The sequence below is a fragment of the Galleria mellonella genome, unplaced genomic scaffold (assembly GCF_026898425.1).
Source record: "Galleria mellonella isolate WM207_F2 unplaced genomic scaffold, CSIRO_AGI_GalMel_v1 utg65, whole genome shotgun sequence".
Classification (NCBI taxonomy): domain Eukaryota; kingdom Metazoa; phylum Arthropoda; class Insecta; order Lepidoptera; family Pyralidae; genus Galleria; species Galleria mellonella.
Window position 1 is genome coordinate 9666033 of NW_026442138.1, and position 25589 is coordinate 9691621.

Here is a 25589-nt window from a genome sequence, read left to right on the forward strand (position 1 = left end):
ATTTTATCGTTCCTTCTATGTAATTTCTTGTTCTTAGGATTTTTTCTGTTTAAACAAAGATCACTATTTTTTTTATGCAACTTAGAATGGCAAACACGCTGACGGCCCATCTGATATAAAGTGGTAATTGTCGCCTATAGACATAAGCAGTACCATGGACATAATAGAGTATACCGTTTCGCCCATAATACCTGCCATGCGTTGCTATTCCTGAGGACTCAGGTGTTATTCCTCTGTACCCAGTAAATTCACGCCATATCCCACTCTTCAAACCGAAACACAGCCATGCAAACATACGCATACAACTGCTTCATGGTTGAAACATGAATGGGACAGAGGTACCCAAGCAATCGACTTTTATACAAAGTCTCCCTCTGGTATTTATTACACTAGTTTATTACACTTTGTTCATGCAAACAACGCTTTTGAAGAATCCTTAATACACTTTTTTAAGAATCTCGCACAAATTAAATATAATCTTTTTGATCATTCATAATTTATTTAAAAAAATCACACTTATTTAACAATTATGGATTTATTTATCTATGGACCATTACTTCCTAGACGACGGTTGTTGTCATAGAAAATGTCAAAGTCAATGTCATTTATCTAAGGCATTCGCGCCTGTCTCACTAACTGAACTAAACTCAAATTTAAAAGCAGTCGTTTCATTAACCGTCGCTCATAAAAATATTATCTTGTTGTTGTTTCAATTTAATGTTATTCGTTTTCTATAATTTGCACAAATTTAATGAATTGATATTACGATTCCTGGTAAGATTACAAACTCTTAGAATTGTCCTAAATGTATTCTTAGTACTTTTTGACACAATGGTTTAGTAAAGACATTCTGTCTTGACTATATTTCCTCAAATTTTAAAACTTTTTTCTTTTAGCAAGGAACTAAAAAGTATGAATAATATGTGACAAAAAACATCCAAAAGCCTTTTTGGTTTGATAAAAATAATTGACAGTTCCCTGATCATCGCGAGAAGAAGATATGAAAAGGCTAATAAATTGCTAACGAAGCTGAATAAAAACGGACATTTAAACTGTCCATAATTTATTTTTAGTACTTAATAATAAAAAAACAACAATGGTGGAAAGTGAAAAAGTAACAATAGATACAGTCCAAGTGGCTCTTCGTATTCGACCTTTGATGCAGCAGGAGATTGAAAGAGGTTGTGATGAATGTATAGAAGTTGTCCCTGGAGAGCAGCAAGTGCAAATAAAGGACCTTGCATTCACATACAATTATGTATTTGCTCAGCACATAACTCAGCAAGAATTTTATGACACATCAGTGAAAGGTCTTATAGGAAAACTCTTTCAAGGTATTTATTTATTAATCTTCAATTCATTTTATTTTAATTTTTTTTGACAAAAAAGGTAGCTGTTGGCAGCAGACAATTCAGGTCTTTATTTGTCACAGTTTATAGCAGACATCTATATCAAGCTGAGCCCAGATGTCTTAGAGGTCATTAGAGGAGGACATCAGTTACCACACTTATCTGATTGTTTAGTTCAGGATTTTATTTTGAATTCACATTGGAACTAGTATGATCTTTCTTTACTTGCATCTTAAATTATCCAAGCTACCATTTGGATCACCTATAGTTAAAAAGAAATAGATATTAGCGTTGAGAAGCCACCATTCTCTAAATTTATCTATAAACATTTCAATTTTATATTACAGCAACACTAAATTAAATTTTTAATAGATTACAATATAATTAGTATAAATTTAGTTTATAATTGTCCATAAAATTGTACTTTAGCAAAACTAACCTATTAATATTAATTACTAAAATAATATTTTTTTAGAGTAATTAACGGAAAATAATACTACTTGTCTTGATAGAATTATAATTCATGGTTTCATTCACTTACATCTTTTGACCATGACTGCCCTATCCAAAAGGGTTTCACCATTTTATATTCTTTAATTACTACCACTGAGTTGTTGAATGATTAGTACCTACTTATTTTGTAAATATATTAATTTATATAAATTAAATTAAATTAATTGATAATATTTAAAAATGTATATAAAATTATTAAGTATAAAAATATAATATAACAATGTAGACTCATTAATAGTTATATTTTTTTAACATGTTCAAAATTAACAGTGATTTGAGGCAGGCAAAAGAATGACTGAAAAAGTGGCACTTCATTGCAGTGTCTTTAGGGAAAATGAAGCACCACAAATGCCCAATCTTCCTTTATTTATTTATATTCTATTAAACTAATTAATAGTTACTGTGTTATTACTTAAATTAAATCCATTAACATGTGCATTGTCACTAATAGAAGGATTGTATTGTAAGAATTGTATTGGGCTGTATTAGCAGATACAACTTCTAAATACCACATTCATATTAAACCTTAAAATAATCTTACATATTTGTAATTTAAGCTGGATGCAGCAAAAAAAACTATCTTGTAAGGGACTTAACATAGACAAAATTGTAACTTAATGTGTTTCTTTAGGTTACAATGTAACAATACTTGCCTATGGCCAGACAGGCTCAGGAAAGACCTATACAATGGGTACAAATTACTCAGGATCCGATGGAGACTCCACTAAATTAGGTAAGATTTTATCTTTTGTAATATAATCATATTTGTTTTCTTGCCATACTCTAATGTTGTAATAAAATGAGAACAAAAAAATTAATTGAACAAAAAGTTTTGCACTTCAATATATATACCTAGATATATGATCTGTTTATTTATATTTGAACAGCTCTGACATGTTGCATTTTTTTAATTAGTCTAATATAAATAAGATTGACAAAATAATATATTACATGATATTACATAAAGATCCTTTTATATTCTAGCTATTTGTTTATTTTTGCATTGTTATTTAGGGCAGAATATATATTAATTTTTCATTAAGATTACAACTTACATTAAAACTAGTCATGCCAAATAAAAAAATGTAATGCTGTTCTATACACACATGCACTTTATTAAAATATTAATTATGGTATTTAAACATATAGACTCATAACAAAACTGTAATAGATTAAATATTGCTAAAATCTTATTATTATTGCTTCTTCTTTTAATGTTTTATATAGCTTCCACCATAATTATTATTATTTGCAGTTATTAAATTATAAAAATTTAATTTTGTAAATGAATATTTATAAAATAATGTTTCAGGTGTAATTCCACAAGCTGTAGCAGACATATTTGATTTCATAGAGACCCATGAAGATAAGTTTGTCTTCAAAGTTACAGTTTCTTTTATGGAATTGTATCAAGAACAGTGCTATGATTTACTATCTGGGAAAGAACGCGGTCACAGTATCATAGAAATCAGGGAAGACATAAACAAAGGTGTTATATTGCCAGGTAAATACATTTCTTTTGTTGTATTAGCTTTATTATGGTTGTTTTTTTTTTCTTTTTAATATAATTGTATTGTTATTTTGATTTAAATTCAGAACTGAGTTATAACATAAACTTTTAGTAGTAAAGTTATTCTATATTTTATATAAATTTACAGGCATAACAGAGTTGCCAGTTACATCTACAGCTGAAACTATGATGGTTCTGGAGCGAGGGTCCATTGGCAGAGTAACAGGCTCAACAGCTATGAACCAGGCATCAAGTCGGAGTCATGCAGTGTTTACTATAGTTATAACAAAAGAGAGCAGGACTGACAAGTGTGTAGAAACTATTTGCAGAAGTATTAACACTAATCAGAAATTGAATTATATTCTAGCTTTTACCTATGAATTAATAATTATAGATTTTAAAAGTAATTAATCATATAAGTAGAACATAGACTAGATGATATACTAAGATTAATCATACACAAAATTTTAAGTTGACCTTCAAGAATTTATGAAAAATAATATATTTTCAGGAATTTAGCAACAACTTCAAAATTCCATTTAGTTGATTTAGCTGGTTCTGAACGCATAAAAAAGACCAAGGCAAGTGGCGAGAGATTGAAAGAAGGTGTGAAGATCAACCAAGGTTTACTAGCACTGGGAAATGTCATATCTGCACTTGGCGATGGCACCAACCGAAGTTTTATAAGTTATAGAGATAGCAAGCTCACAAGATTATTACAGGGTATGTAAACATTGCAAATACTACTCTATCCATAGATGTATTTAAGAGGAGTTAGGAGGACTGGACTGTATTATCATCATCAGAATCATCTAGTGGGATGAATCCCATAATGCCAATAAAGCTTCGCAACCTGTCTGACAGTAAATATGCTCTTTTTATAAGCAGCCAAACCGCCGCTCTTAAAAAGTAAACTTAAATATGCCAATTAATCTCTCAATATTACAAGGATTGATTCAGATAGATAGGGTTTTATTCCGAGTTTTCCTTCCTTTACAGTAGTATATAAAAAAAGAAAAAATATTTTAGGGAATTCATGCAATGCGACCTTAGAAATAAATTGAAATATATATAAAAACTGGGCAGGAAATTGACAAAAACTTTTGATTCCCCATACTAACTTGGCGAGTTTTATGCTTATTCAGCTATCAAGTTAGTTTTTTTAACATTCAAAACCTGTTAACATGTTGAGCCCGGCGCCGAATTTGCTGTCCTTTCCGTTCAGCCGGCAGCCGGCGAGAGATACAATGTTGTATGCTATCGCCAAGAGATTACTTTAGTACTAATGAGATAAGGAATTCTTTGTCGCGCTATTTTGAACGTTTTTTAGGTGTATGTGTAATGTATGTGTGATTCTATTCCATATTTTCGTATGATGTATACATCACTTACTTTTACTATAGTAAAACCACGTACGTACCTTCGAGAGGTGATCAGTTACAAAAGAGCTATCGAAGTGTACAGATTGTTCGTAAAAAGAAAATTGAATTTAGTTTTGGAAATCAATGTTATTGCCCATCATAACATTGAATATGTCCGACGCTGGCCACACGGAAAATTTTATTGCCGGTCCCCAGGGACTGACGCTCACCACACGGAAAGTTCGCTGCCGGTCCCTAGGGACCGGCGCCGGCCACACGGAAAGTTCGCTGCCGGTTTTTTGCTTTGCATTTTCACTAATAGAACACTCCTATTTTACTTTGGCAATACTGTTCAGTGATTTCAATATTACATTGTCTTTTATTTATCATCTACTTTATTCTTCTATTCCTGCTTTCACAATACAATTTATTGATGCACGACCATTACCGGGGTATAAAGCAATACTGTAATATTAATTAATAATATAAAGAAGAAAGGTTTTTTTTGTTTCTAATGTCAAAATATATTTAACCGATTTTAAAATTCTTTCATTTATAGACTGCTACATTATTAGTGAGTACCGAACTGTATTTTATTTAAAACAAACCATACGAAGCTGGGGCATATCGCTAGTCTCGTATAACGTATATAATATTAAAAAAAATAATACTCTTCAGATAGTCTTGGCGGCAACTCGTTGACTTTGATGGTCGCTTGCGTAAGTCCAGCGGATTACAATTTAGACGAGACGGTCTCTACGCTGCGCTACGCCGACCGCGCGCGTCGCATTAGAAACAAACCTATCATTAATCAAGATGCTAAAGCCGCTGAAATCATCAGGTCAGTTTCAAAAGATATTAATATATTGTTTAGTCAAAATGTGAGACATATTTATCTTCGTTTAAGATCAGTGGTAAATAATGTAATTGGTGTAAATACAAGATACAACCCCTATATAACGATTAAAAATAATGTCTGGATTTTCAGTGTTAATATACCTTTTGAAATAAATACATGTAAGTCCAATTAGGTCTTGTTTTCTTTAAAAATTTGGTTAACTTTTTAATTTTTAAATTAATTTTTTTCGAATTGCAACCACACAAAAATCAAATAACATAAATTTTATGCAGATGTTATAAAATACACAGATATACAATAAAATCACATTAAAACTAATTGAAATTTGCAAAATAAGACATTTATTTTTAATTGACCACTTGATACCTTTTTTGCTATCTGTGGTTTTATATTCAAATTATAAAATGGCTACAATATTTCCAAACAGATTGAACAACTTAGTCAATGAACTAAGGCTAGAGCTTCTCGGAAAGTTGCCGACAATATCTGAACAGAAAAATGAACAACTACAAGAGCAGTTAGAAAGAGAGAAAGCGAAGTACGCCGAACTACTGAAAAAGCATAAGCAAGTTACTGAACATCTCGGTAATATGCTCATTGAAAACACAAATTTATGCGAAAAGGCACTTTTGGCGGAGGCCGCAAAGGACAAAATTGAACGGAAACTGAATGAGTTGACGGAACAATGTAACCAAACCATTGACAATCTAAACACAAGCGAGAAAGTACAAAATAACGACTCTCAAAGAACTAGTGTTGTTGATTACTTAAAGGAGATTAAGACAAGATTAGAAGATCTACAGTCTGTTAATTTGAAGAATAATGAAGAGCTGATAGACCATGAAATTAAGTTGTCCTTTGTCAAAGAAGAGAATGATCAAGATAAAGTTGATGAAGAAGTGTTGTTGAATGAGGACCAAGCAGTTTTAGAGGAAGAGAAGAGAGCTATGGGACAGGTAATTTTAAAGCTGTCACACATTTGCGGCAGTTGTCACATATTATCTTTTACAGCACTTTATTCGCAAGATATTAGTGTACAGAAAAGGTACTGTGAATGACAATGTGTAAATAGACATAATATATTTTTTTTTTATAAAAATCGGAGTAGAAATGTACTTAGAAAAGAATAAGTACTCCTAGTAAAATCAGTTACAATATCTATTTGAAAGCAGTTACTGGTCCCTATAAGTATAAATTTTTATACACATTTACTTATATGTATTCTCAGGTGGCACTAAACCAAGAGCTACAAGAATTGAACCGAGCTATGGCTATCAAAGCGTCGGTGGTACAAGCGATACTTGCAAACAACAAGGACATGCTGGACAGTCACAATAATCTCAGAGAGAATGAAGAAAAGATCGCTCAGCTCGAGAAAGAGAAAGATGAACTTCTGCAACAGTTAAAACGAACTAAGGTAAATATATATAGTTTCTAAATGATTTATGACAACAGAAATGTGGCAAAACTTTTAGAAAATAGAATAAAATCTCTTTGTACTTCATTTATTATCGAAAATTACAGATATTCTGCCTGTTTAATTATTTAATAATTAAATTTACTGTTTTAGGTACATTTTTCTATAATTAATATGTGTCGTATATAGTTTTACTAAATTACAAAAATTTAATAATTTAATCCTGTAAAATTAGATCACATTTTTTTTTAATATTCCATTAGTATATTTAAATAAAATGTCTCTAATATTATAAAACAAAGACTTACTTCTTCTTCTTCATAATCATTCAATAAATTTTAATAATTTCGTTCTTTTTAATATTGTCGTGTTATTTTACTATATATTATATATTAATTTGCATCCTTGCGAAGTCGGTGGGGATCGCTAGTTAATCAAATAAAATACTTATATATTTAAGACAAAAGATCCATCACACGAAGAGCGACGTACTAAAGTATCAGCCCTAGAATCTGAAATACAAGACTTGAAGAAGAAATGTCAGCACCAGGCCAACATCATTAAGACAAAAGAGAAGAACGAAGCTAAAATTGCGGCGCTCAATGCTGAATTGCAGGCCATGAAAGTCACTAAGGTAATTGAGTCAAACAATTTATAATTAGTCTTATAGGATATTTCTGTTCCATGGGTATCACTGAGTATTCTGTGATATTCAAGGTGCTCTTCATGTTTATAGACGACGTCAACACGGTAACCTTCCATCAAATGGGCGGGTAGATTGTTTGACATACTAAAAAAAAATTTAAAGTTTGGTCTATCTTAATAACACTGTGCACGAATTTGACTAGTTATTTAGAGTATATCAGTTTCATTGAATGGTTCCATTTAGAAGAAAATTGACAATTTGTATTAAAGACTACCCATGTATCGGCAACCTATCTGAATGAACAACTCGCGAGAAATAGGATTTTTTTATTCAGTTAAACTGAGTTTTGAGTATTCTTTCACTCCATTCTGAATGCGATTTCAATTGAGATGAATCGTCAAGAAAACTGTTACTTTTTTTTCAAAAATAGAATTTTACGAATTTTAAATTTGTGTGAATACAAATACCAAGTAGCGCAAGATTATAAAAAGGAAATATATTTCGTAGCTATTTTTCAAAAAGTATCAGTTTATATTATAATAATCTTATTACTATTTCAATTAGGTAAAAATAATAAAACAAATGCGCGAGGAGAGCGAGAAATTCCGTAAATGGAAGGCTGACAACGAACGTGCACTGCTGCGTCTGCGCAACGAGGACCGAAAGCGCGCCACTGCCATGGCCAAGATGGAGTCGCTCCACGCCAAGCAGCAGAACGTGCTCAAGCGCAAGATGGAGGAGGCTGTTGCCGTCAACAAGAGGCTTAAGGTAAGCACTATCTTAAAAACAATCATAACACTTTAACTTGCCAAAAATGTGGAACCGTCGCAGAAATCTTTAAACTTTCAAAAACAATATTGTTCGCGACATTATTGTACATGTGTAATTATAGCGATATTTATAGCAATGTTTATAGTTAGTTGTTAAGTCCCTAGTTTAATCGTTTTTGTATACTGTTATTTTATATAGATTTTACATAGATTTAAGATACCTATAGTGTAAGTCAAATAAAGCATTCTTTACGTGTCGTTATTATTACCTGCGAATAGAAATAGAAATTGTAAATTGTGATAAATAAATAGACGCTATAGGGTACCGATCTAAAGAGACACGCGTCTCGTTCACTCTCGCCCCGTCCCGCTCGCACAGATTCGCTAACGCGAGTTAGAAATGTTATCGTGCGAGCAGGCGGGTATAAAGATAGGCCGCCTCCCGTCGAGCGGCATTCGCTTCCGAGCAGCGACGCACTACACTCGAGAAGAAATAGGACAAGAAGAAAAAATACTCTCTTCAGACGGTACCGGAGGCTTCAGAATAGTAATCGCTGTGTTTCACTCCAGCCTGAACCAACGCCCCTACAGTCCACGCTCACCGAACGGCAGTCCACACCGTTCATCGTGGTCCTTCGAGAAGCCGGATTGCTGGAGGAACACCGTTGGTACATCGAGAAGCCGGATCGCTGGAGGAAGACCATTCTGAAGCCGGATCGCTGAAATGCCGACTACGAGAAACATGAAGTCGTCGCAGCAGAAAATCGCCGTCACCGAAGCCACAACGTCCGCCGCCACCACGTCGACTACGGCCGCCGGAACGCTGTCCGTCGCTGCCACGCCGTCCGTTGCTGCCACCACGTCGTCTGCGGCTGTCAGAATGTCTTCTGTCGCTGCCACGTCGTCTACCGCCGCCACCACATCGACTACGAACACGTCCGGCGATACGACGACCACAGGAGCCACGGAGACTACCGAAGCCACAGGAACGACAGAGGAGACAGCAAGGAAGAAGGAACCGAAGCACGGCACGGCACGCACGGTTCGCACCACGGCCTCACAAAAGAAGAAGGCTCTGGCCAAGGCACGGGAGGAGCTACTTCGAAAGGAGGTGGAATTGGCTGCTGCACGTGTCGCCGCCCTGGAAGCCGAATCGGAGGACGACGAGGAAATAGAAGACGACGACGCTACCGTCAGAAGAGAACGAACGTCGGATTGGGTTCATCGAAGCACGCTAGCACTCACGATGGAGCCGCATGTACCAGAGATAGAAGAGGTCACCGGCAAGCGTCAGGGGTTCGTCCCATCGAGACCCGTTGAAGAGGATTCGAGAGCGCCGCCGCCACAGCCGAGCAGCGACGCACTTCACCGGGACCACGCACGCCACGTTGACCCACATGCCGCCATTCCTACGATAGCAGCAGCGATGCAGTCGACGAAGAAAGAAGAACCGGTGCTGAAGGTGGGCATCGATTGTAACGAGTTTGCGATCGCCATGCAGATGGCCGCTCGCAACATACTGCCCTCCACAGCGTCAAGAGTCACCGAGTTGCCAGTCTTCAATGGATCGTCGAGCGAGTGGTTACCATGGAAGATGGCCTATGAAGAGAGCGCAAGTCAACATACAGAACAGGAGAACCTAGCAAGACTGCGCAGAAGCTTGAAGGGGGCCGCAAAGGACGCGGCACGCTCCCTATTCGTCGGGTCTACGACCGCAGAAGAAGTGATGAAGATGTTAGCCGCGAGGTTCGGCCGCCCTGGAGCACTCGTCACAGCCGAACTGAACAAACTCCGCGCGCTACCACGACTCTCGGACAACGCAAGAGACGTCTGCCTCTTCGCGAGCAAGGTGCAGAACGTCGTCGCCACGATACGAGCGCTGAACAAGAGTCACTACCTCTACAACGAAGAAATAGTAAGAAACGTCACAGAGAAGATGCCGTCGGTACTACGCTTCAAGTACTACGATTTCGCCAACGACCAACCGGAGGGACAACCGGACCTCATAACACTCTCTCAGTTCCTGCAAAGGACCGCCGCACGATGTGGAAACTTCGCCCCCGCCGAGGAGATACCGTCCGAAGACCGGCGGGAGTCCGCTCCTAGGAAGACGGCGAAGACATACACGACGCAGGAGAAACCCGCTACACCACCGTGCCCGATGTGTCGACGAGAGGGACACGCTCCATCGGACTGCAAGACGATGAAGGAAGCGGACACATCGGCGAGGTGGGAGCTAGCGAAGACTCATAGGCTGTGTTTCCGTTGCCTCAAAGTGAGAAGATTTCGCCACGCCTGCAAGAGCAAGAAATGTGGAGTAGATGAGTGCACGCAGACTCATCACCCTCTGCTGCACACCACGCGACAACAGCCGGAGAATGAAGTGACAACGCACGTCGTCGAGGACAAGTCCGCCGCAGTCGCCGCATCGGCAAGGGAAAACGACAAGATCGCGTTCCTGAAGATCCTGCCGATACGAGTCACCGGTCCCACGGGAACGTGCGACACCTACGCGCTACTGGACGACGGGTCGACTTGCACCATCATCGAGACGGCGGTGGCGGAGCGAATCGGTGCTACGGGTCCCCCCGCACCATTCTACATGGAAGGTGTGGCCGGGGCACGGATCAACGCAGCTCAATCGACGCGTGTCCACTTCAAGATCCGCGGGCGGAATTCACAAGAATACACAGTGGGGGCACGGACGATGGACAGACTGCAGTTATCACCGCAGTCGGTACCGCGCAGCGTCATCAAGGGCTGTCCACATCTACAAGACATAGAGAGGGAACTGGTCTATGAAGAGGGCAAACCGACGGTACTGTTGGGGCAAGACAACTGGCACCTACTGCTGACCCACGAAGTCAGAAGAGGATCCGACACGCAGCCGGTCGCATCACTCACCGACCTGGGATGGGTACTGCACGGAACGAGTCGCGGCAGGACAAGACAGCAGGTGCACAGAATCAGCCACATAGTGACGACACACGAAGAGGAACAATCGATGGAAGAAATGATGAAGCAACATTTCGCGCTCGAATCGCTGGGGATCGCACCGAAGAGGTCCTACAACGAAGAGGAACGTCGCGCCCTACGCATTTTAGAAGAGAAAACTCGTCCGTTACCGGCGGGAGGATACGAGACGGGGTTATTATGGAAGAAGGACGACCCTGTGCCGCCGGACAACTACGAATCGGCAATGCGACGTCTCCAACTGGTCGAAAGGAAACTCGACAAGAATGAAGAAATTAAGAAGAGATATGAACAGCAAATGGACACGCTACTCAAGAACGGATATGCTGAAGTCGCCCCGCCACGGAGTTCCCAACGGGTGTGGTACCTGCCACACTTCGCCGTCATCAACCCGCAGAAACCGGGGAAACTGCGGATCGTGCACGACGCAGCAGCCAAGACGAAGGGCATCAGTTTGAACGACATGCTGCTGCCGGGCCCCGACTTACTTCAATCGCTACCGGGGGTCCTCATGCGGTTCCGGCAACGACGGGTGGCAGTCACGGCGGACATAAAGGACATGTTCATGCGGGTCACCATACGGGAAGAAGATAGGGACATGCAACGGTTCCTGTGGCGAGGAGATCGACGAGAGGGTCCACCTGTGGAATATAGGATGAAGAGTGTCATATTCGGCGCAACATCGTCACCGTGTACAGCGATCTACGTCAAGAACAAGAACGCAGAACAGTACAAGGAAGAGTTCCCGGAGGCAGCAACGGCGGTGGTCATGAACCACTACGTCGACGACTACCTCGCCAGCTTCGACACGGAAGAGCAAGCCGTACGCGTCTCAAGACAGGTCGCACAGATCCACGGTCGAGCCAACTACTATCTCCAACGGTGGGCGTCGAACTCGCATCAAGTGCGCGTCGCGTTCTCCGACACCGGCGGGGACAGCGTGGTACAACTCGACGCGGAGAAGATACTGGGGATGGTATGGCGACCTTCTGAAGACACCTTAGGCTTCAACTTTAATGGACACAAGCTTCCGCCACAGATAGCCAGCGGGAAACAGACGCCGACGAAGAGGGAAGCGCTACGTGCGATTATGTCACTGTTCGATCCACTGGGCCTCGCCACTCCCATCACCATACAGGCGAAGAAGATATTGCAGGAGACGTGGCGTACCGGTATCGACGGGGACACCGAGCTGCAACCACGGGAAGCGGACGCCTGGCGGAGCTGGATGGACCACGTGCGACGGCTGTCCGCGCTGGAGGTGCCGCGGTGCTACCCGGAGGTAGCCACGGCCGATACAGCGGAGCTGCATACATTCGTCGACGCCAGCTCGGACGCGCACGCCTGTGCCGTGTACTGGCGGGCCGTAAGCGCGACCGGCAAGGTCCACGTGTCGCTGATCGCGGCAAAGGGACGAGTGGCCCCACTCAACAAAGTGACCACGATACCGCGACTGGAGCTGCAAGCGGCCGTCCTCGGGTGTCGCCTATCACGCACGGCAATCGAAGAACACGACCTGAAGCCCGCTCGCCGAGTATACTGGTCGGACTCACGCACCGTGCTCGCATGGCTACGCACCGGTCCTCGCGCATACAAGCCGTTCGTCGCGCATAGAGTTGCCGAGATCGTCGAAGAAACGAAGACGAACGAGTGGAGGTGGATACCGACGCGGCACAACGTAGCAGACGACGCCACACGCGACCCACCGACGGACTTCGGCTCGCAGCATAGGTGGTTCCGTGGGCCGGACTTCCTGTACCTCCCCGAAGAGCAGTGGCCGCGTGAAGATAGTTCGAGCGACGATAGTCAAGTGGAAACGGGAGAAGAACGCGTACACAAGCTACAGAACGCGACGCAGTTGTCCATAGCATTACCCGATCCGTCACGTTTTTCTAATTGGTTGAAACTTGTTCGCAGTTCAGCACGGGTATTGCAGTTCATCGACCTCCTGCGACCGACCAGTCAACGCTGCACCGCCATCCGAAAGAGAAACAAGAAGAAAGAGAGCGCCGACCCCACTTGGACCCGCACGAAGAAAGTCGATAGAGAGAAGACGAAGATGAAAATCAAGAACAGCAATAGTCCATCTGTGTGTTTCATCCCCATAGACACACACTACCTCGATCGCGCGCGACGACTATGGATTCGCGCGATACAACAAGAGGCGTTCGGCGACGAAATCGCAGTATTGAAACAAGGGAAACAGCTGCCGTCATCCAGTCGACTCATACAGCTGTCGGTCGTCATAGACAACGACGACATTCTGCGACTTCGATCGAGAATAGCAGCCGCCGCCGATCTGTCAGCCGAGCAACGAGAGCCCCCATCGTCGACGGAAACCACGCCTGGGTGCGCCTATACATCGCATGGGTGCATCGGAAACTTCACCACGGCGGCTTCGAGATCACCACGAACGAGGTGCGACAACACTTGTGGGTGTTGCGCCTACGACACGCCGTCCGCAGTGAACTGAAGAGGTGTCAGCTGTGCCGCCTACGAAGAGCAAGACCGGCGCAGCCATCAACGGGCAACCATCCACAGAGCAGGCTGGCGCATCATCAGCGACCGTTCACGTTCACCGGCCTAGACTACTTCGGGCCTATGACCGTGACAGTGGGCCGCACTCACCAGAAGCGGTACGGAGTGCTCTTCACCTGCCTAACGACGCGCGCAGTCCATCTAGAAATCGCCGGCAGCCTCAGCACGGACTCCGCCATAATGGCCCTGCGGCGCTTCATAAGCCGCAGAGGGTGTCCCACTGAGCTATGGTCCGACCAAGGCACCAACCTCAAAGGTGCTGACGTCGAACTGAAGAAAGCAGCCGAGGAAGCCATCCAAGAAGAGTCATCAGTTCATTTCATCCGGTGGCGCTACATTCCTCCGAGCGCACCCTTCATGGGAGGTGCTTGGGAACGGTTGGTGCGTAGCGTGAAGACCGCACTAGCCGCTACGTTGAACGAGCGGGCCCCCAAGGAAGAGGTCCTCCACACTCTACTGGTCGAGGTCGAGCACACCCTCAACAGCCGACCGCTAACCCACGTGTCAACATCGGCAGACGACGACAGCGCCCTAACCCCCAATCACTTCATATTGGGCGGTCCATCGCGCGTCCCACTGCCAGGCAGCTTCACAGAGAGCGACGCGGCGGGACACAAGGAGTGGCGTGCCAGCCAGAGGCTAGCTGACTGCTTCTGGAACCGGTGGGTGAAGGAGTACCTACCCGAGTTACAACACCGGCGGGAGCCCCGAGCTACACACGGAGCCATCAAAATGGACGACCTGGTCCTAATAGCTGATGGGACCTTGCCTCGCAACACGTGGCCGCGAGGCGTGGTGGTGGCGACCTACCCTGGACCAGACGGCGAGATCCGAGCGGTCGACGTGCGGACAAACAAGGGCATCCTACGGCGACCCACTAAGAAGTTGATCATACTGCCCACATCGACATCGAGCGACGCGAACACGAGTTAACTCCAGCTACGAGAGCTGCGGCGGGAGATTATGTTCGCGACATTATTGTACATGTGTAATTATAGCGATATTTATAGCAATGTTTATAGTTAGTTGTTAAGTCCCTAGTTTAATCGTTTTTGTATACTGTTATTTTATATAGATTTTACATAGATTTAAGATACCTATAGTGTAAGTCAAATAAAGCATTCTTTACGTGTCGTTATTATTACCTGCGAATAGAAATAGAAATTGTAAATTGTGATAAATAAATAGACGCTATAGGGTACCGATCTAAAGAGACACGCGTCTCGTTCACTCTCGCCCCGTCCCGCTCGCACAGATTCGCTAACGCGAGTTAGAAATGTTATCGTGCGAGCGGGCGGGTATAAAGATAGGCCGCCTCCCGTCGAGCGGCATTCGCTTCCGAGCAGCGACGCACTACACTCGAGAAGAAATAGGACAAGAAGAAAAAATACTCTCTTCAGACGGTACCGGAGGCTTCAGAATAGTAATCGCTGTGTTTCACTCCAGCCTGAACCAACGCCCCTACAGTCCACGCTCACCGAACGGCAGTCCACACCGTTCAAATATATTTTTTTTTAAATTAATGTTCATTTTTAATTCGATGTTTTCATATAATATATATGTATGAACTCACTGTGTTTTTGGTCGATTCCGACAATTGTTTCGAATTGTACGGTCTGTAGCTCACATAACCCGTGATGACATCAGTGCGGGCGGGGGTGGGGGCGGAAATACATTTAAAAAACAACAATTTTCGATTTTTCTGATTATTTAAATTCTGCAGTAAAATATGAAGTAAGTGCAGTTATTAGTGGTTGATTAAAATGCAACACAGTTTATTATTAACATTTTACTTCACTTTGCATTTTTTCAAGTAAAAAATGGACAGATAATAGCGATTTTGCCACATTTATGCTCTTAAATTAATCCTATAAAATATATATTACAGGAGGCTCTAGATAAACAAAAACACACTGCAATGAAGCGCAATGCTAAGGGTAACATGAAAGCAGGCGCACTGCAACAGTATATTGAGCAGGAATTGGAGGTCCATCTCAGCATTGTGGATGCAGAGAAGTCCCTCGAAGAACTCATGGAGTACAGGTCAGATGCATTAACATGGCTTCTTAAGTATTTTCCGAATAAAAAAAGATTTCACATGCTCTCATAATGAATTATAAAGCATAGAATTATTTTATTTAAATAGACATTTATTTTAATATTTAAATAGTGTTTTTTTTTTCTTTTTTTAATAATCTCAATGGCGCGGTGGGTGGCTACTCTAAATGAGATCCAAAGTTCAATTCTTACTAAAATTAATTTTGATAACTAACTTTTCTATCTCCTCCTCTGATCTTATCCAACTTAGTAAAGATTGTTTTCTCAATTACCTTAAATTATTAGCATAGCATGTTTTTAAAGGGTGTGGAGGAGCGTTGAGCCGAATTGTCCAGCGACTACTCTAAGATGCGAGAAAACCTTTGCAAAAACATATCTGAGAATACACATGCATATATTTTATGAGAAATCATCCTAAATCTGCTATGATTTTTATGTATTTTGGGTTGTGACCTCAGTTCATTGGCTGATATAACATACTATGCATTTAATTTTTATTTATATAAAATATTATTGTTTATAAAAAATAAAATAAAATTATTGACAATGCCTTATAAAAAAATATCAATAGAATTCTTTGTTTAAATAGTGTCTCTAAAATGTTAATTAGAAGAGTGAAACATAGAATACAAAATAAAAAGAAGTAAAAAAAAGGTGTGCAATGTGGTTGCTGCCAGTATGTTAGCAATAAATAACTTTTCAGTCTTCTTTGTTATTTCACAGTTTAGCATTTTTCTTTTTTCAGATTCTCTTATTGGCATATATGGGAATTAAGATTAATAAGCTTTGGAACCGCTGTTCTAACTTGCAGATATTGTCAAAGTTTTGTGTTTTTTTTTTAATCTGTTAATCCTTTCAGAATAAAAAAAATACTTTACAATTATTACAGGGCATGGATAACAGAACAGATCGAGAGTCTTCGCAATAGTACAGACGACGAGGCGAATAGAAACAAGATTGCAGAGCTTGAAAATGATCTCGCGCTACGCAAGGCGCAAATATCGGACCTGCAACAGAAGATATTGACAGCTGACCAGGGTGAGTTCTATGCTTGTTCCTTTACTCAATTTATATATCTATTTCCATATTCAAAAAGCCCAGTGTTAGAGACATCAATACATTTTTTGCTTGATAGAGATGCCACAGTGTAAGAAATAACCACTGAAGAAACGGAAGTCATTTGGCATGTTCTGAACAATTATGAAAATATGAAATATATTACTGTGTATAGGCATGCTCATTCGATTAAAAGTAGGAAAGTATTTTTAGATTGGTGGTATAATGTTTAAATATGAGATTTTATTGTTACAATTGATTATTGATTGCTGTAACAGTTTGTGCTATTTTTGCTTTTATGACTTTGGATTAACATAGACTTTTTGTATTAAAGAATATTTTCTGTGAGTATACTTTACTAGCAGTTGATATATTTAACATATTTTGTCATCATATTTCCACCCTCTGTAAAATCATTCAAAAATCAAACATCATCTAGTAAAGTCTCGTCTTTTGCGCAAAATTTTGAATATGAAAGAAACTTATAATTTGTAAAATGTTTTAGTTTTTATGTATTATTAATATATTATATAATACATAATACCACAGATAAATTAATTCTATCCATCTGTGTGGTCCCAGCATAGAATTGGCCACCCCTTCCATTCCTGTGGGTGTCGTAAGAGGCGACTAAAAGAACTTAATGGTAGAAGATAGGCAGCAGCATCCTTCTTGAAACACCTCTAAAAGCCTAACTGTGGTTGCCAACCCGGCTACCAAGTGTGGTTACCAGCAAAATTACTATTATGGAGAAGGCTTATGTTCAGCAGTGGTCAGTTAATGGTTGAAATGAAGATGAATGGTAATTCTATACTATTTATTATATTTACAGAAAACAAATCGCGCACCCAATGGGACAATATCCAGTCTATGCTCGAAGCAAAAGTAGCCCTCAAATGCTTATTTGAGTTACTCGTAGACTCCAAGCGGGAACTTCAGAACCAAAGTGAGAAGGGATACCAGGCAAGATATGAGGAGATAAAGGAAGCTCATGACAGATTAATGGTTGAATTTGAAGCCAGCAAAACTGAGTTCGAAAGGCAACTGGCGATGATTAAGTTGCAGAACGAGCAGAAGGTAAGTACAGTAATTAATGTGATAAATTAAGTAGTTGCTTAAATGGCTAAAATATTATAACTTTTTGAGAGGATGTCGTTGTCTGTTGTCACGCCATTTCTAGTCCACTTTCGTTATACACATATGAAGTTCTCTAATGAAACCTGAAAGGTTAACCTGATAAAAAAAAACCTTGTTTATATAAACTTAAGGAATGAGCATTAAGGTAATTGTTTCCACTGTTTGGTACTATAAATCTACCGTATTCCAGTAAGTATTAATTTTAGTATCAACTGTTATTTATTTATTTCTCTCTAATGTGAGATATAAATTATTACAGCCTAATTTTGATTCACTCTTACAATGACACTTAATTAACCAATATGATCCCATAGACCTCTCTGCAGAGGTTTTCTCTAGAGACTAATAGGAGTTACCCATAGTGCTCCAAGCGTCCATAGGTTACAGTGACCATTTACCATCAGACGGGCTATATGCTTATTTTTACACAAAAATGTTATGGTATAAAAAAAGGTTTGCAGAAAATAGCCATCTCTTGTGAAGATATTAGAAGATGTCGCAATTTTTTCTGCTTATTTTTCCGCATAACTAGCACCAATTATAGTCTAACCAAACCACAGTTGAGGGTTTGTAAGCAATATATTATTTTGTTTACCAGCTATCAGCTTTAGTGGCTGCACAACGCGGCGTGGTCGGTAGAGGGGACAAGAACGAAGCGTGCAAGCATCTGCAAAATGTCATCCAATACCAACAGGACAAACTGGAACAAATAGAGGAAGAAAATGTATGTCACTCACCTTAAAGCATTGTTTCAAAATGTTCTTGTCTAAGGGATATATTACACTTCAAATATAATATAGTACCGTTATCTTATAATCCTGAATACAGATTCGAAAAGTGATTTTACTAATTGATCCTGAACTATATAAAATATTTTAAAACATTTTGCTAATGTTAATTATATTATAAATGTTTTAAAAAATATCGAAAATGAATATCTAATGACTGTAATTCTTGACGGGGCAGTCAGAAACATTTGTCAACTAGTATCATTATGTTAAAATTAACACTCGACATGCTCACAATCAACGCGGTTCGTTAGTGTGGAATAACATTCAGGTTTTATCCTGTAACAGACTATTGAAATATGATGAAGAACCTATAATTTGATAGTGCAACGTATCCCTGTATCTCATATATCAATTTTCTGTTAATAACAATTCGTTTTTATTTCTAAGCTAATTAAATGTGTACTCTATGCTATTGCATTAAACGTAACTTCCAATTAACACGGTCGTTTATGTAGTAGTATAGTTGTAGTTACAATGTAAATCGCTTACTATCAGGTGGATAGTATTTTCTTATACAGCTTGATATGGCAAATAAGCTGATGTTGCATCTCAGATAGATCCATTATAGAATGAGTTAGTGAACAAAAAATGCGCTGAAATAGAATGAGTTAGTGAACAAAAAATGCGCTGAAAATTCTGTTTTCGATGAAACAAAAGTTTTCACTGTATTCTATTGTCTATGAAAATTAAAGTATACAGTAACGTTCATAGTGACCGTTCTTGAAAAGTTTATTGTGGTCGTTTTCACATCAATGGTATAATTATAATAATAAATATATTAATTAATCTATTACACTATCTTAGGTTATTTGCAGACCATCCAGACTGCCAGTATGTGAATCATTGTAGTATGATTCACATGCTGGCTAACATACATCAATATTTACATTAACATACATTAATATAATAATTTAATTTAATAGTTTAAATTTAATACAAATTAATATTGTGCAAAAATTGTCTGGGTCGTAGTTACCTTTAGTAAAGATTTTTTTATTATTATTATTAATTTATTGTATCAATTACTAAGTCTTATTATAAATTTATTTGTATTAAAATTTGTAGTGATTGTTCTTATCGTAAATAAATGTATTCCGTAACAGATTAAAGTTCAGTATTTTTAATTTAACGTTATTTTTGTTAGACAACAAATATCAATTGCAAACTGATTGAAACTGAAAATTATTTACAGAAAAAGCTAGTAGATGAGTTAGAACAACTTCGTGCAGCCGGGAAAAAGCCCAAGAAAGGAACGAAGAAGGAGACGACTGTACAGGCGTTGAAGAAAGTGGAGTACGTAGAAATGACTGATGAAGACGAGGACGAGTTTGAAGATGAAGAGAAAGATCCGGACTGGAGGGCCACGCCGCTCTTCAAGCGGATACAGGTAAGCCCATAATTCTGTCTGAACAGATTTGAATGAAATTTGACACTCAGGTAGGTTATAGATATATTGGCTTGTCTCTCTCTGATCTTTATTGTTTCCTCCAAAAGATAACAGTAATAAACTAAATAAATTACAAAAAATGTTTCCACTTATTACTTATATGCTGTATATAGTTATTGCTAAAAATTATGTCTTCCAATCAATATTTGGATGCAGAAGAGTAATTATAACCCAACTTAACACATAGGATATGAGCAATACCCTGGAGATTAGCTAGTACATTAATATAGTGAATGTTCCACATATACAGGCACAACGCTCACGGCTGACGATGAACTTCACGAACAGTGAGCTCGATAGTGGCGGTTCACGCGCGTCCAAACGCGGCAGCGACGGCTGCCCCCATTGCACCTGCCGCGGCAGTTGCTCCACCAAGATGTGCGGTTGTGTCAAGTCCGACAAGGGCTGCGGCTCCGCTTGCCGCTGTCAGCGAGAGCTGTGCAAGAATCGACGGGCGTCTTCCGGCAGTGAGGACAAGGAGAACAATGTGAGTACGACACAGGGTTACGACCTTTTATTGTTACCCAAATGTTAAAAAAATCCCCAAAGTAATATGATTTCGTTTAGTATTGCCCAATCACAAATTTGTGTCAGTTTTAACTACGCTTTTCCTTGTATTCACTACATGAAGGATAAAAAAAAGTCCTTTACTTCTCATAATACTACCTTCGTTGGTATGTTCTATTGAATTTATATATTGATATACGGTTTACAAATACTAAAACTCTCACAAAAAAATTGTCCAAATTTCTCCACACACATTTAATTTCCTCTAAAATTACGCATATACAAATATTTTTACCCATAATTGTGAATAAATACTTAGTCTAGCAACACTAGTACGTTATTCTACTAACAAGAGTTGTAAAAACAGCTGTACTTACGTCATACTGTTAATCTATAGAAAGTCTATTTCATGCGCGTTGCTTCAGCACGATAACAGTAGTACTGAGAAGTGTATTTATATGCAGGTGGGATATTCCCTTACTTGCTACGCTATTCATATCCTTGCAGAAATCTTTATGCCTGTATATCCCGCGCACTCTTAATGTAGTGATGCGTAAAGGCAACTGCAACCTGGTTGCTGCTAACTGAGAGCAAGCAACCAACATTCAACGACGGAATCTTAGGTTATTAGTCATTATGTAAAAGACCGGCAAAGCACAAGCAACTCCTCTCGTATCGCAAGTGTTCATTGTCGACGGTAGCCAATTTCAATCAGGTGGATCATCTGCTCCTTTGCCTCTCTAACAATAAAAATAATAATAATAAAATATAGACAAAGCTACATTTTTCCAGCGTAAATGTAATAAAAAGATAAATTTATTTTTTCTTTACAGCCATCGAGTACAGAACTATCTCTTGACACTACGCCACCGTCCTACTTCGACAAACGGTAAGTATTTTTTTAGCAATTATATTTATAATTTACATTACATATAAATACACATAAAAATTATGTTTAATACTCTAGTATACTTTTATTGTGGTGTAAAGTATATAAACATGTTTAGATTCGAACCTTCACATGAATTGGATAACGGGCCGAAATCATCAAGTAATATAGAAACAGTGGAAAAGAATGAGATACAAGATAGAAACATTGTACGTTCATTGCGCCCTGTACACGCAAGGCGTCTAAAGAGCGACAATCGCACACAGAAATGGATGTTAGCATTGCTATTGTACAATACGTGTTTCGCTCCGATGTCCTCGTATTGCGCGAACAATATCATACAATACGGCATGGACGCGGCGAAATATAACGTGTTATCTCATGTCCTCAAGTTTTTGATGCGGGAGGTTATATATTTTCTTATAAGTATTCCGGTGTCCTATAGTTTAGAATAGACAGTTTGGATTCATGCTCGCAGACTATGCTCTTACTGATTATGAATACTAGATAATAAGATAACATAATACTAAGTTCTGAAATTTTTGAACGTCACATTCCTATTGTATATGTGAATTCTTCATCCCAATTTATTTAGTAAAAATTAATTTTACGTAAATATTATTTAAGTTCTTCAATCTTTTTTCCTGAAACTTATTTATTTTAGGGGATAATTTCATTACATAAGAACTTCTATAAAATACCTCATGTAAGTATGTAGATCAAGAAGCTTGCTTATAAACAATAGATAGAGAATGTAGAGAATACAACGTAATAATGAAGAGGACATTATATATATATATATACAAATGATCTGAGAAACTTATGAGGGGATTTGAAACTTATGACAATTGTGGTACTTTAAACAATGAATGAAACAAGAAAATCTTAAACATTTGGTACTAATTCTAACTCTCTTGTTGTCTTCCCTCCCATTAAAATCTTAATTGAAGTAGATGATATAAGAGATGCTAAGCAATATATATATATATATATATATATATATATATATATATATATATATATATTAGGTAATTCAAATACTTTCAGAATTAAAACAATCATTGGATTAACTCATATTATTTTTATTACTAAAGCATGATAGAAGAATTTTTTTTTCAGTAAGTGCATAGTTCTGCAAAGTAACTATTGTTGTAGCTATATTCGGGGCGTTGTAACGATATTCGTGATTTTTTAGAAGTTTAGTTTAGTTTACTGAGATTTTTGGAGTAAACTATTATTTGTTTTTTTAAATTCGTAATTTTTTTTTTTCTAGAATTTTAGTGGACTGCTATCTCTATATGCTAGAACGCGTAGAATAATAACGATTTTAAATCCTATTTGTAATGGATTAAATAACCATTTTTAGTATCAGTTTATAATTAGATATTGTTACTTCTGTTTTCTATATTTTGGTATAATTTCTAAATATTTCTTTTACATATATTTCCTCTTCATATGTTCTATAAACGTAGTTGATAAGTAATTTAATAAATAGATTATATTGTTTGATATACAAATAATGAAACAAATTGCTTTGCAGAATTATCGATTCCAATGAATTTTTTATAGCCCACTGCGATTTATAATTTCGTATAGGTATTATGAAAATTTATTTTTTGAGAAAATATTCAAGAATTAGTGCAACGAAAAATGTTATTATAGTTCCTTCCCACATTATATTTGATCGAGTACGAACTGTTATATACAAAACATTTTAAATATGGATAAAGGATAGTTCAACTATATAGCGATAAACTGCTTCGACTAATAGAATCCATAAGTTATAAAATGGCTAATACATTTGTATGTCAATTTAAATTCCCGACAAAATCTCCGGTGATGGAATATACATTGCCGTGTGGTTTCGACATAAAATGGACCAACTTTTCCTTTCCCGTGGGTGTTGTAAGAGGTGACTAAGGGAACTAAGGTCGGGGGATGGGCAGCAGTGTCCCTCTTAAAACATTACTAAAAGCCTAATTGCAGTTGCCAACCTGCCTACCAAGCGCGGCAACTATTGGTAAACATCTTTTATGGGGAGACCTTTAAGCTGATATGACAGATAAGCTAACAGCTGAATGAATTATTGATTACGACGATAATAAATCAAAATCCATCTATCTGCGGTAGGTTCGCTTTCTGCCATGTTGAATTTTAATATGTTCTGCGAAATATTAAGCTTGATCGAGTTTTACGTTCACCACAACGGTAACAGTCGACACATGCCACTGATTATTCCTTTGTTTTTTTTTTTATTATAGTTATGAGTATATTTTGTTACTGACAATGGTTTCGGCCAGATTCCACGTTTTTTCCAATGCATTTACATTAATAATGATCGTTTATTACAGAGGTCATCTTGACGCTACATACGTAAAGAAGAAGAAAAGCTATTTCTTCCCCCATGATCATGGTAATGGCGGCGCTAAACCTATAAAGGTAATATTTTGTATTTATTATTATTTTTATAATTTTAATATTTATGTTAATGGCGTATTTAGAATTGTTTTCCGCAGTGACCAGAGAGAGGAGGGTTTGGCCTCTTAGAAGGATAGATTATACACTCTCAAACATCCTAACGTGAGCACAATTTATCCACGCCTCCTCTTAAATAAGCATACAATTTACGTCGAAACTTTCAACCCACTTTTAAAAAGAGTTTATCAAATTTCAATTGTATTTATCAAACAATTCCTTATTAAGGAGATTCCTATTTCTGTCTGTTTTTTGGGTGTACGCTATATTTTCGTAATTCTAGATCATTATATTGAATGAAAAAATGATTACGGAAATCGTAATATTTTTTTTCATTCAATATAATTTATTACTGTTTCGATCCGATTATTTTTGTCGCAATTGATATCGCAATGTGTGCGACAAAATTTAAACTTCTTGCATATTTTAAATCTTTACCAATTCTGCTTTTAATGTTTATTTATTTAATAGAAAGGAATATATATATTGGTCTCACTAATTTTGATGTTATCTTTTTGTGACATAAATTCGTAAAGTTTGAATGGAAATTATTGATTTTATATTTATTTTTCTCTTTTACAGACTGAGTAACCAACCTTCCTGGAGATGCAGTATAGTTATATTCACACACATATGATCACTTATTTTTATTATAAATTCGAGTGCCTTTATTGAGATGAGTTTTTATTTTTATACAATACGATCTAAATTAAGTATGTGTTGTTTCAATAGGTATTTTTACTAACTGGCTTTTGCTCGTGTTGACAGCATTTAATTCGGAAAATAAAGACAATTAAATGCAAATTGTGGAAATATATAATATTTTCCGAAATGCTCTGCCCGTGTCTTTATTTTTTGCGTTAACTAAAAAAAATATTTTAAATAAACTGACATTCGAAAAGTATTGTTTGTAAATTAGAGGAGTAGATCTCTGAATAAATGTATTTATTATATTTTAATGTTTTATTATTAATTACAATCGCACAATTACAGCATTGTTTACGTACAATTTGTTATGAAAAATATAGACAATTATCTCGGCGTTAACGGTTTCAATTTCGCAAAATAATACAATCTTCCATAATGCATTATTTAAATTAAAGGAAAACAAGACACGGGAAGTAGTTAAAAAATTAAAATATTTACGGGTCATCAATTTAAAATTAATGTAAACAACACCTGAATAAGATATTTTTATCCCAATTTACATAGTCAACTAAGCTAAACTATATCCAATGACTTCTAAATCTTACAAACTAAATACCGAAAACAGGTTATGCCTCTTAGGATAGT

General features: G+C 38.2%; 1 protein-coding gene across 1 annotated transcript; it reads left to right on the forward strand.

Moving 5' to 3' along the window:
* The first annotated feature begins 618 nt into the window (after positions 1 to 618).
* LOC113519622 (chromosome-associated kinesin KIF4A) lies at positions 619 to 25249 on the forward strand. Its single transcript, XM_026904752.3, has 20 exons — positions 619 to 774; positions 897 to 1334; positions 2494 to 2595; positions 3175 to 3366; positions 3521 to 3680; positions 3884 to 4095; positions 5412 to 5574; positions 6020 to 6548; positions 6821 to 7009; positions 7470 to 7643; positions 8220 to 8423; positions 15825 to 15979; positions 16884 to 17032; positions 17883 to 18127; positions 18786 to 18911; positions 20171 to 20365; positions 20676 to 20912; positions 21766 to 21821; positions 24173 to 24260; positions 24879 to 25249. The coding sequence occupies exons 2-20, from the start codon at positions 1097 to 1099 to the stop codon at positions 24885 to 24887; spliced, it is 3423 nt and encodes a 1140-aa protein (XP_026760553.2). The 5' UTR covers positions 619 to 774; positions 897 to 1096; the 3' UTR covers positions 24888 to 25249.
* The last annotated feature ends 340 nt before the right edge of the window (positions 25250 to 25589 follow it).